General features: G+C 55.4%; 3 protein-coding genes across 3 annotated transcripts; 1 reads left to right on the forward strand and 2 right to left on the reverse strand.

Moving 5' to 3' along the window:
- Positions 1-51: 51 nt before the first annotated feature.
- On the reverse strand, positions 52-6,612 carry MONBRDRAFT_11590 (uncharacterized protein; the record flags this gene model as incomplete). The annotated part of the gene is made up of 11 exons (XM_001749424.1): positions 52-195; positions 338-976; positions 1,519-2,643; positions 2,853-2,954; positions 3,284-3,424; positions 3,503-3,601; positions 4,173-4,425; positions 4,589-4,649; positions 5,134-5,304; positions 5,430-5,584; positions 5,918-6,612. The coding sequence occupies 11 exons, from the start codon at positions 6,610-6,612 to the stop codon at positions 52-54; spliced, it is 3,585 nt and encodes a 1,194-aa protein (XP_001749476.1).
- Positions 6,613-6,976: 364 nt separating this feature from the next.
- Positions 6,977-8,241, reverse strand: MONBRDRAFT_38719 (uncharacterized protein; the record flags this gene model as incomplete). Its single annotated transcript, XM_001749425.1, has 1 exon — positions 6,977-8,241. One exon carries the CDS (start codon positions 8,239-8,241, stop codon positions 7,111-7,113), a length of 1,131 nt encoding a protein of 376 aa, XP_001749477.1. The 3' UTR covers positions 6,977-7,110.
- Positions 8,242-9,697: 1,456 nt separating this feature from the next.
- MONBRDRAFT_38720 (uncharacterized protein) lies at positions 9,698-11,263 on the forward strand (the record flags this gene model as incomplete). Its single annotated transcript, XM_001749370.1, has 3 exons — positions 9,698-9,876; positions 10,011-10,079; positions 10,712-11,263. 3 exons carry the CDS (start codon positions 9,698-9,700, stop codon positions 10,854-10,856), a joined length of 393 nt encoding a protein of 130 aa, XP_001749422.1. The 3' UTR covers positions 10,857-11,263.
- Positions 11,264-11,870: the final 607 nt, after the last annotated feature.

Here is an 11,870-nt window from a genome sequence, read left to right on the forward strand (position 1 = left end):
CGACTGCAAAGGCGGGAAACTGAACAACACAGGGTCCACCTGCCGGCACGGTTATGAGGGTGGTGCATCTGCCACCGAAGCCGCCGAGATTAGACGTCGAACATTAAGTTTTTCCAGCGTATGGGCCACGATGCTGTCCACGGCCGCAGCGTCGTCCAGATCGGCGGCCTCGATAAAATTTGCAATGCTTTCTCTCTAAAAACGTTGATGCCCAAGGCGAGTGGAGGTGGAGGGAAACGGTGAGAGATGGCGTGGCGAAGCGACAAGGACAGGGCAAAGCCCGAGAAGACAGCGAGTCTGGAGAGCAATGAATATCAATGAAAAGTTCAGAACATACCTGCTCCCGTTTGCGAGCGAGCTCTGCTTCCCGGGCGTGTGCTGCTCGAAGGGCAGCTGCCTCTGCTTCGAGAACGCGGGCCTTTGCTTCATCGTGTGCCTGTTGAGTCATGGCTGTCATCAGGGGGGCTGGTTGCACCGTCTCAATCAGGCAACGGGCGGGCGTTGTGGCTAGGCGTTGTGGTGTCCTGAGGTAGGCTGTTAGGAGCGGAAGCTGCTGGACGTAGCCATCATGCAGCAGCCGCAGCAGCAACGACACAGCGGCAGCATCAAAGTGCATGACCAGCGGGGCCACCAAATCAGTCCATTGGGGCTGGAAAGCGGCTCGACCCTGCGCCAACGCATTGGCTAAGTCTTCAATGGTGGCTTCATCGTACAAACGGGCCATCAGCGCGTCGAGCGCATGTTCCCGCTGATTGGCGGCGCCATCGGCCAAGACCAGACTTTGCGCCACGGCAGCCCGTAATCCTTGCGCAAGAAGGCCCAGTTGCTGCTGAGTGGCACTCAACGGCGCCTCTTCCACCGGTGTATGTTCATCCCCGGACCCGGAATCTACCGACGATGCCGTCTCCTGTGCCGCCACCACCACCTCCTGCACCCCCGTCATCTTGATTCTGTCTTCTAACGCTGCTTCTTGTTGCTAAGAAAATGAAAGAGAGAGAGAGAGAGAGAGAGAGAGAGAGAGAGAGAGAGAGAGAGAGAGAGATTTGGGGAGAGATTTGAGAGAGGAGAGATTTAGAGAGAGAGAAATTAAAGAGCGAGAGAAAACCTCACGCTGATTTTTTTGTTCGCACAAGCGGGGTGTGCCAGTGCTTGGTTGGTTTACTTCTTTGCACACCTCGATGCCTTTGGACTGGTTTGGCGGTTGTTGGAAGTTGAGTTAAAGGCGCTCAAGTGGATGGCAGAGAAGCGCAAAGAGGAATGGAAAGGGCAGCCTCGATTCTTGCAAAGAATAGCCCACAAAGCAAAAGCATTGAAAATAATAAGCACGGCAAAAAGCCTCTCCATGGCCGTGGCCGGCAACTTGGTTGCCCAGCCCACGGGAGACGCACATAGAGTTCAACTTTCTTCGGTCGTTCAACCTTTTGTCGCCGCGAAATATATTTCGGGATGTCAGGAATACTCGATGGTTGTTGAGCCAAACAGTTTTGGCACGCATGGCTTGACCCACTAACGAGGGACGTGACGCAGGGAGCGAGCCTGGCCCTTAACTTTGGTCTTGTCGCTGGCCGGTGCCCGCCCCCGGCCCTTGTTCGCATCGAGTTTGTTGAACGGCGATTGGCTCAGCCGTGAAACGCTGTAGTCCATGCCGGCCAAGTGCGTGCTGCGACTCGGGGTAAGCGTGGCATGCCCACCTGCACTTAAAGACCAGCCCTCCAGCTCCTCACTCGAGGGTCGATGCTGGGCTCTGTTGACAATGCCGGGTGCCGAGTCTCGTTGATGTTGTACCACGGCCGTACCACGCGGCAAGCCAGAGGGCAGGCGGGTGAGAGGGTTGATGCCCGTTTGCCAGGCGTTATTCACATTCCGTTGCACAAAGGATGGGTGCGAGGTCTGGTGCAGGTCCAAAGGCACGCGTTTGCGCCGGTGTGACTTGCGCGTGGTATGCCCACTTGGTGTTATGTTTGTTGATGTTGAAGACCCTGTGGCCGCTGTGGTCGGGGACACCGTTATTCCTGAAGCTAGACCGCTGCCGTTGCTGCCGCTGTTGTTGTTGCTGGGATGACTAGCACTGCCACCACCAGAGGATGTGCTGGTGATTGAGTCGGCTCGATCTGGGCGTGTTGGTGCTTGGGCCTGCTGCTGCTGCTGCTGCTGCTGCTGTACACCTCGACCTGGGGTACCATGATGCGCGCCTGGGCTGCTTGGACCAGTTTGCAACTGGGGCTTGTGACTTCCGTTACCTGGACCAATCAGGCCAATTTGCACGGCCGCGGCTGTGGCGGCACGCAGCTCCCCATCTGTGAGGGGCACCGATTCGACGCTGGTGTCAGAGTGCGCTTGGGATCCAATACTTATTTGCCGGGCAAAATCAAAGCCGCCTTCGGGTCCAGACTGCGATGGAGTAAAGGGTGAAAGCCCAGAGTAGTTGGCACCCAAAAGGCGCATGACCTCAGGGTAGGCACCGGGGCGCGGCGTCAGGCGCACAACAATGGTATCGCGCAGCGGGTTGCCGTTGATATTGAGTCGTCGTTTGACCGATTTGCGCCCAAATAAGTTGGCCTTGAAGTAAATGTGCAAGAGCAACTGGGCGTCTGCTTGGGGGTTGGTCACGCCCCGGTACTTGAAGGGAGGCGTGTGACAAATCTGCGAGCAACCAATCAGGTCTGCATCAGCCATGTCAAAGCGCTGCCTCATCAAGCGCAGTCTGGTCGCGCACCTCCATGTCGTTTGGCTGCCCCGGTGTCTCCAACAGAAACTCAATCTGATTACACGGGGCAGGGCACCACGACTTTTTCAGTAAGAGAGGACCAAGGGAGGTTGTGCATGAGAATCTGCCGAATACTGGCTTGTACCTGATGAATGAAATTTGCCGTCCCGAGTTCGTGGGCAATGACGCATTGCCATGATTCGCGTCGCAGATCATGCTCATAGATGAGCGACAGCTTCACAACAACCTGAGAGGAAGAACAAGTGGAAAATAAACGTAAAGCAAGCCATTGGATGGGGGCCCGGTGCAAAGCAACGCCGTTTGCCTTGATATTGCACCGAGTGGCAGGGAACATCTTCAGTCTGCATGCAACAACGAGGCACACCTTGTCCCGTTGCATGTCCTTTCCTGTGAAGAAGGGCGATGCCTCTGTGTTTTTCAGGGATGCAAGTGGAGGAAAATCCTTGGCACAGACACGGTCAGATTAGACAGAACAAAACAAAGCAAAGCAAAACAAAAACAAAGCCTCAACACAAGGCGGGTATGCATGGGGCGAATGTCCAAACGCTTCGATACCGTAGAGAGCTGAATGGACTGAATTTGCTCTAGGAGTGCCCGGCGGTGACCAAAGCTCTTGATATCAAGTTCAGTCTTCAGCATATCCGACGTCAGGTTGAGCAGCATGCGTCCGTCAATGTGGTTCTCCTCAAAGACCGGCTGTTGCGGCCATCGAGGTCAGGAGTGAGAAGACCCAGCTTTTACTCAGGCACGTCCTCACATTTGATCCGGTCATACCTTGTAGCGGCTGAGGCCGTCTGGCAAAACTGAGATCCAGTTGGCCACGTCATCCACGGACCACTGCAGGGCTGGTACATGGTGCACAAAGGGCGAGCGCTGCAAAGGCGACATGTGATGAGTATGGGTCGATCGACCGATGTCCAGCAGAGGGCAGAAGTCGAGTGCTGCAGCAGGCCCGCCGGTAAAAATAGACTTGCCTGGAGTTGGTGGTGCGGACTGTCGGGCGTGGCCAAGCTTGGGGAGACAAAATCCTTTGAGCGAATCTGTATCGAAATGCCGGAAACAAACATTGAACTTGGGAACAGGGGCACGTGCTCTCTCAACTGGATGCGCGTGACCTACAAGCTGCAGCAGGGCCACTTCGCGAGCTTGTATTTGTGCTTCTTTCTGCCGATTTGGGATAGCGATGGGTGCAGGTGTCATGAGAGTATAAAGAGGGAGATATGGCAAAAAGCCATGATTGCATGGCCCGTCGGAGGATCCCACCGCTTCGAGCTGTGCACGCTGCTCTGCAATTTGTGCCGAGTCAGCCTCAAGTGTGGTGTAGGCTGCATATGTATGTGGAAGAGACATAGGAGGCGGCCAAAAGTTGAGTGGGCCGGTGAAGACTGAGGGTTGGTCACTGATATGACAAAGTGTTAAAAGTTTCCTGTCGGGCGGAGCGTACCAGAGGTGATCTTGTCCAGTTCATTAACCCATAGTTCACGTTGATGCATAAAGATGGTGGTTTGCTGCGCGAGCTCCTCTGATGCAAGCAAGTTGGTTGTTTGAGCGCCTGGCCAGCAAACGGGTGCGCAAGGGGTGGGGGTTGGTAGTTCCTACCGTCATGCCGCATGGATTCAAGCTCCTTGACAATTGTTGTAAAGGCCGGGCGCTTGTCAGGGTCTTGCGCCAAGCACGAACGGATGAGTTGTGCGTATCTGGGTGAGCAGTGGGATAGTTTGGCAAAAGTAAGTGGCCTCCTCGGCCCAGCAGCATGGCCGTGGCAAAAAAAAAAAAAAAAAAAAAAAAAAAAAAAAAAAAAAAAAATGGAGGGGTTGTCTTGGCAAACGTTGGGCGGCAAGAGGCACGGTCCAAGCTGACCTTTGCGGCGCCGAATCGGGAATGTGTAGTCGCATGCCGTGCTTGGCCACGAGCCACATGACTAGAAAGAGGTTAGGCCGTGAGGACACGCGTCAAGACTGCCATGCTTGTTTGATACATTTGTGCGTCTCGCAGTCCAACTACTGATCTACCCCAAGAGTGCGTGTGCGTGTGCTTGGGCGGGCCAAGAGACTGTACCGGAATACGGCTCCATGTCGGCGTATGGCACCTATAGAAATGACATAGGGGTTGGCGAAGAGGGTCAATGCGGACAAAGGGCGCATAGACCAGCATCAAGTCAACAAAGCAAGCACAATTGTGGTGACGAGGATACCTCGAGAGTCATGAGTTCCCAAGCGACCACGGCGAAGCTCCAGCAGTCTGCCTTTTCTGTGACATGTTCGTTCCGAATCACTTCAGGACTCACTGTTGCGATGGTACAGGAGTTGATGTGCGTTGGGCAGCAGGGAATCAGCGGGCCGTAGTGTGAGGGGGCGATGCATTATTGATGCATTATCGAAGGAGCGTGGCTGAACGATACGTACTCCAAGACACGGTGCCAGCAGAGGTGACACTCTTGGTGTCACGGCTGACTTGACGAGAGCTGCCAAAGTCGCAGATTTTGAGTGTGTAGTCGTCGGTGACGAGGACATTGAGGCTTTTGAGATCACGATGGATGATGCGCACAGGGGCTTCGTGATGCAGGTAACGCATGCCTGCATTTCCAAGACAAGAGGTTGACACGAGCAGATATCAACGCGTCGATGTCGTCAGTGGCGTTGGTGATGATCGACACAAAGATCGTGCCGATTGACTGGGACGCCGAGGGGTGCAAACGGACCGGCTGCAATGTCCGAGGCCCACGTGATCATTTGCTCGCACTCCATAAACTCGACCTCTGAGCGTTGGTTGCAAAAGGTTGATGTTGGTTGGCACAGAGGCATGATGGGAGAGGGCGGGGGCGATCGATGTGAGGACTTGGGTTTTGGGTGGCACCTGCAGAGGGTGTCTCGTGCATAGCGAGGAGGGGGCGAAGGAAATACAGCCGAAAACAAGACCTTCAAGAAAATGGTAGAGAGACCCCTGGCTAGCAAACTCGGTGACGAGGCAGGAATTTGGGGCGGCCGTGCAAGCACCATAAAAGGTAATGATGTTCTTGTGTCGGATAAGGGACAAGAGTTGGGCCTGGATGCATCGTTTCACGGCCGATGGATGAGCGTCGCTGCAGCAAGGGCGGATGGGGGCAACCCCAATTGCTTCCCGTGCGTTCAAGCCAAAAGAGACGAGGCCATGCGATGGATGGGCGGGTGGGCGGGATCGGCGGCTCACCTCGCGATCAAAGCAGACGGTTTTTTTGACGGCGACTTCGCGACCATCCCAAAATGCGCGGTACACCGAGCCAAAGCGGCCGCCACCCACGAGCTCGAGGAACTCTGCAGGACAACAATCATGATGGCGGTGATGGCGGTGATGACGATGCCAACAAGCAACAGGAGGTGAGCGAGGCGCGCAAGGGCGATGGGATCATTCGCGTTGGGAAGGGGTGGGAGCAGAGACGTACGAATGGTTTGAAGGGGAATCTCGACAAACCCGAGCTGAAGCTTGTGGGCGTTGTGCGCAGGGGAGGCATGTGAAATGGCGGCAGATGTGGCTGCAGCCGGCGATTCGGGGTCCATTTGCTCTGCGGGTTGAGCATCGGTGGTGGACCAGACTCTGGAGAGGGGTTGGGAACTGCTTTCACTATCAGCAGCGCTGCTGGATCCCTCGGGGTGCAGGCTGGCGAGACGGGGCAGGGAGGCGGGCGAGGCGCTCAATTCACGTTCAAATTCACGTTCAAGCTCGGCGGCCTCTTCAAGGCTGCGCTGTACGGTCTGAGCATCCTGCGCCGGATTGCGCCCTGGGCGAGCCTCCTGAAGGCGACGGCGCTGTGCGTGTTTCGAGCTCGAGGAACCCGACGCGGAAGCATGGGTAGCGCCTTCAAGCTGCCGCTGCCGCTCCTGGCGAGTGAAGGCTGCAGCCGGCATTGCCTCGCCCCGATCATCCCCATTCACACAGAGAGAGAGAGAGAGAGAGAGAGAGAGAGAGAGAGAGAGAGAGAGAGAGAGAGAGAGAGAGAGAGAGAGAGAGAGAGAGAGAGAGAGATCGACAGAGAGAGATCGACAGAGCAATCGACAGAGAGAGATCGACAGAGAAATCGACAGAGCAATCGACAGAGAGGGAGAGATCTCGCCAGGCCGATCGACTCTTCGGGTAGACACCACATTGTAGACTGGGTCGCTGGGAGGGACCGAGGGCGTGTCGAGTACTGGTTTTTTGGTGCGCGCAAGGGACTGTGCACGAGAGGTTGATGATATTTGCACAATTGCTAGGGTGATGCTTTAAGTGTATAACCGATATGAATTTTTGGGAGATGGCCAACGACCAGGCTGCGCGCAGCGCAAAGAGGACTATGATGGACGGGCAATGCTTTGACCTAGGGGGCGAGAGCAAGAGCGGGACAGGAGCGCTCGACGCTGTCGGCTTTACTCGATGCTAGAAAAGGACTGATTGTCAAGGGGACGTTCGACCACAATGGTGGTTGAAGCAATGAGCGGTGCAGTCGGGGAAGTGAGGGAGGAAGAAGAGAAAAAAGAAAAGGCCGTGGAAGAAGAGAAGGCTGTGGTGGAGGCGGCGGCGTCTGTGGCGCAGGTGCTGGTGCTGGTTTGGGCTTCGAGCGAGGTAGAAAGGGTCGCCCGTTCGGGCAGGATGTAGGCCACGCAGTAGACCCAGATTTCACTGTTATCATTAAGGCGGCGAAAGCGGTCCAGAAACCGTAGCACGGAGCCCCGGCGCTCGACGAGCTGCACAAACAGTTGGGCCAGGTGCGGATACTCGTCCCAGATTGCTGAGGTCGGGTCAGTCCATAGGGTTTGAAGTTGGTTGAAGGTGGCGCCGGTAATGGAGAGGAGGGCGTTGTTGGCTTCGAGGAGGCGAAGCCCACGGGAGAGATCCCGGCCCAGGGACGAGTGTAATTGAAGGTCAAGGGACAAGTCGTACAGGTCCCACGGCTTGATGTCGGGCCACAGAGTGTCGTCGTCGTCGCCCACTTCAATCGCGCCTGTCGAGTTGTGTTTGCGGCAGCTCTTCACCTCAAATTGAGCGTCAGGATAGGGGGGCAGGGCGAGGGCGAGGGCCAGTTGCTCGGGATTGTCTTCAACGTCCTCGCTGCTGCCGTCCCAGTGGTGGCGGTTCGGGTGGCGGGGGAGCACGGGGGGGTGGGCTTTGATAAAGGCGTGATATTGACGGGCGCGCGCAGCGGTCTGTGCGCGGGCGGCTGCAGAGCGGAGTTGCCGGTGTTGGACCTCGTTGGCGGTCAAGAGTCCCATCTGGTGGCAGCAATCCACATCGTCGTTCTCGGAGGAGCTGGTCACCTGGCGCTGAAACGAGTCGGTGGTGGCCCGTTCAGAGGGAGCCTGTGCATCAGCGGGGGCACGACGGCGAACATTGTCGGCACGCAAGAGACTGTTTTCGGCTTGGAGGTCGGCGAGTTGGCGGGCCAGCTGCTGGCGCGTTCGAAGAAGAGCAACGGCTTGCGTGAGCACATCAACCTTGGTGGCCGAGGAAGGCAGACCCAGCTCTTGATGAATCTCCTGAATCAGACTGTTGATGCCCATGCGCCGCCGCCGCTCGGTTTCCTACGCGTGTAATTCATTGCAAAGGGAGTTCATGGGGCAGAGCGAGAGAGAGAGAGAGAGAGAGAGAGAGAGAGAGAGAGAGAGAGAGAGAGAGAGAGAGAGAGAGAGAGAGAGAGAGAGAGGAGAGCGGGGGGAGCACGTGTCCAACCTGATGACGAGCAGCACGCCGCGTCCGCTTCGGCTCGGGCCTGTGTGCGTCAAGTTCAGCCATGACCGCAGTGAAAAACAGCGCGCACCGCCTTTAACGTCCAAATGTAAAAGTGAGGAGTAGAGAGAGAAGAAGAAGAGAGAGAAGAAGAAAGAGAGCAGAAAGAGAGAGAGAAGAACAACTATCACAAGGAGGGTGCACACGTAAGGAGTAGCAGCACACACCTGTAGTACACATACGTAGCTCTCGAGTCAAACAGCCTCGCCGTCCCCCCCCCCTGCCTCGAAGCAAAGAAAGAAAAAAAGAACAGGTCACCGGGTGTGTCGGAGGCCAAAAACAAGGCTTGGGCCCCAAGGGGCACGCCTCTTGCTGGAGATCTCACAAAGACAGCGCACAAGAAACACCCGCGTCACCTTCCAAGGAACATTACGCCTTTGTTCTGCCACACACGCACACACTCCCTTCACGTCTCCTCACACACACACCAAAGGACGCCAAAGCACCAACACACTTACATGACATCAGAATGCCACACACCAGTTCTCACACAAACTCACACAGCGGGGAGGGCACCAAAGGTCCTTCAGGCACCAGGCCGACCACACTAGAAACTTTATACACTTGACAAGACACAGAAACTTGAACCAACAACGTTACCCACATCATCATCACCATTGCAAGGCAGCTTTCCTGCTTCCACACACACAACGCCCACACCCAAAGGGATACGACCACTTCAAGCGCGCATCCAAACCAACGCTCTGTCACTTCATCAACGCTTCCAAAGCGCAATCTCTGGCCTACAACTTGTTCTTCTGCTAACACACACACATCTGCTGGTGTGCTCTGCATCAACGCATACAACCACTGACATACTCCAACCAGGCCAACACGCGACCACCAACGACCCACAGTCGCTCACAGACCCATCATCATCCAAAGTGGGAGCCAGCCCACACACCCTTGTTGATCCACACGGACAAAGAGACCTTTTGTCGCACACACACTGCTTCTTCTCTACAAACCGCAAATCCAGACAAACTGCACAAAACCCCAACTCCATCCTTTTGCAACCCTTTGCATACACCCCGCCAACCAACACGACACCCGTTCGATATCCACACACCAAAAGCTTCTTCACTCACAGCCACATCCATATTGCTCTCCAAAGCGTCCAGCCACGACAACCTCAACCAACAATCGTAATAGGACACACGTCATCCATCATCCACATACTGTTTTGTTCCAGCACTCGACCTGCTTGGCCAACCCACCAGATGCACCCACATGCCCCAGCACAAGGCTTTAGTTGGGCCGCACACAACCCACACTTCACCCACACGATACCACCCAATTCCAAGCCAGGACGGCTTCTTCAGTGGTCGTGCCTACAGGAGCTCAAGTCGAGAATCGAGAGAAAGGGAGCAGAATCGAGAGATCGGGCGAGGACAGGTGGCCGGCTCGAAGTGTGTTGGCCTTGCGGTCAAACACCAAGCCAGCTTGGCCATCATCTACCAGCATCCTCCTAATCATCAATCCAATCTGCTTTCTTTCAAACAAGCTTCTCAATAACATTCCGTTTGCGTCTGTTTGTCCACAGGCCATCCAAGGGCTCAACCATCAAGCATGCCATCCGTTCGCCACTTTTGTCCTTCCCTCATCCTCGGAGGTGAGAGCGATCAAAGAGCGTCCAAAATCACACATCATCATCATCATAACCGAACCTTACGGACGGAAAGTGCAGAGCACCACCCCAAGTCCCCCAAAGGGTCCATAGGAATGTGCATCGTGCAAAGGCAATGTGCTGGTCGCGTCATTTCATCGTTGCATAGGGGATCTCTTTCCTTCTAAACACAGGTATCTTTCGGTCTTCCGCGCCGCACAGCAAAGGTGGTATATCATCATGGGTTTTCTCCATCAACGGGGCCTATTCGTACTTTTTAGAAGAACGCGTCTCCTTCTCATGACTCGCAAAGCAGAACAGCGTGGGCTCTTTGTGGGGGGCCGCAAACCCCAAAGGGTTGGCCCCCCACAAAGAGCTGTCAGCGTCTCTTCCGTCTACAAGCAAGGAAGGTCGGTCGCCCTTTTGTTCGTGTGGTCAAACTATCATATAGGTCAGACTGAGAGCCCAAGGAGGAGCCACACACCAAGTGTGGGCTGCCTCCCCCCAACATGGGACGGGCTACAACTATAGAATCAATCTGGTGTTGATGCAGCAGGGTCAAGCACACAGCGCAACCAACATCCAACTGCTGATACTGTCCCATTTCCAACCCACTCGTGTACCTCAACCTCGTGTAGAAACCCCAAGGATGCCAAACGACATTACACTGATATGCAGTGTCCTCCAGCGGGCAAACGCCATGACAGCGATGCCAACGCGAAGACTACGACAAAGGCAATGGGACAAACAGGGCTACACCAAGGCACTTGGGTGCAAGAATAGGGCCAAAGGCGGAAACGGGACCGGCACCAGACAGTTGTCCGGACGGTTTGAACCAACCCAACCAAAGGATCGTCAAAGGAACTGGCCATGACTCATCTATCAAAGATAAGCCTATTTGTTGTGGAGATAGCTGGGCTTCGGAACCAAAGGACAAACGGGGCAAGAGAGAGAGAGAAAGGCGGGTACAGGGTCGTAGCTGTTGTTGCCGAGGCAAGGGCAAGGAAGTCGTAATATCGGGAACTGGACGGCTCGAAACTTGATGGGTGGGCAAAGGGGACGGTTGCGGACGTCGTATACATGGACAAAGCAACGGAATCAAGGGTCGTTCAAGAGGGGGGAGCAAGAGAGATCATCGTACTGCAGCGACCCCCAATACGGGGACGCAGGGATCGTGGCGCAGTCGTGCTCATCTCTGCTCGCACGTCACCGACTTGAAATTGGGGGTGAAGGGTATCGTGGGACCAAGCGTGGGTGGGCGTCCAACCAAAGCTTGTGCTGGCGGGAATGGCAGGGATGCACTGTTGGGCGCAAGGCCAAGCAGGGAGGCGTCCGCATGAGGAGGACGGGCAACGAGATTGTTGAGAATTGGCATCGTAGGGACGAGCAATCGGGGTCTGAAGAAGGGGGGACATTGAATAGTGGGGCAACATGTTGTCGAACAAGGGCACGGCAAGGGGAAAAGGGGACATAGGAATAGGGGGTCGGAGCTGATCTGTAGCCATTGAAGAAGTAGTAAGGACAGAAGGCCATTATTGTCCTAGCACAAGGGTTTGCACAAAGGCGGCTCGCTGATGCTGGTCTGTAATGTAAACTGCAACTGTCGTTGGGAAGATATCGTAGTCAAGGTTGCTTGTGCTCATGAAGAGCGCAAGGATGCCGATGATCATCATCATTCAACGGGAGCAAAGCGGAAGAAAGGGGGGAAATTGCTTATCGAAATCGTCATTAAAGGAAGAACGTCGACGCTGAGCAGCGCTCGCTGTGAGCCGGTGGCGTTGTCGACGAAACAGAAAG

The sequence above is a fragment of the Monosiga brevicollis genome, genomic scaffold (genome assembly GCF_000002865.3).
Source record: "Monosiga brevicollis MX1 MONBRscaffold_30 genomic scaffold, whole genome shotgun sequence".
Taxonomy (NCBI): Eukaryota; class Choanoflagellata; order Craspedida; family Salpingoecidae; genus Monosiga; species Monosiga brevicollis.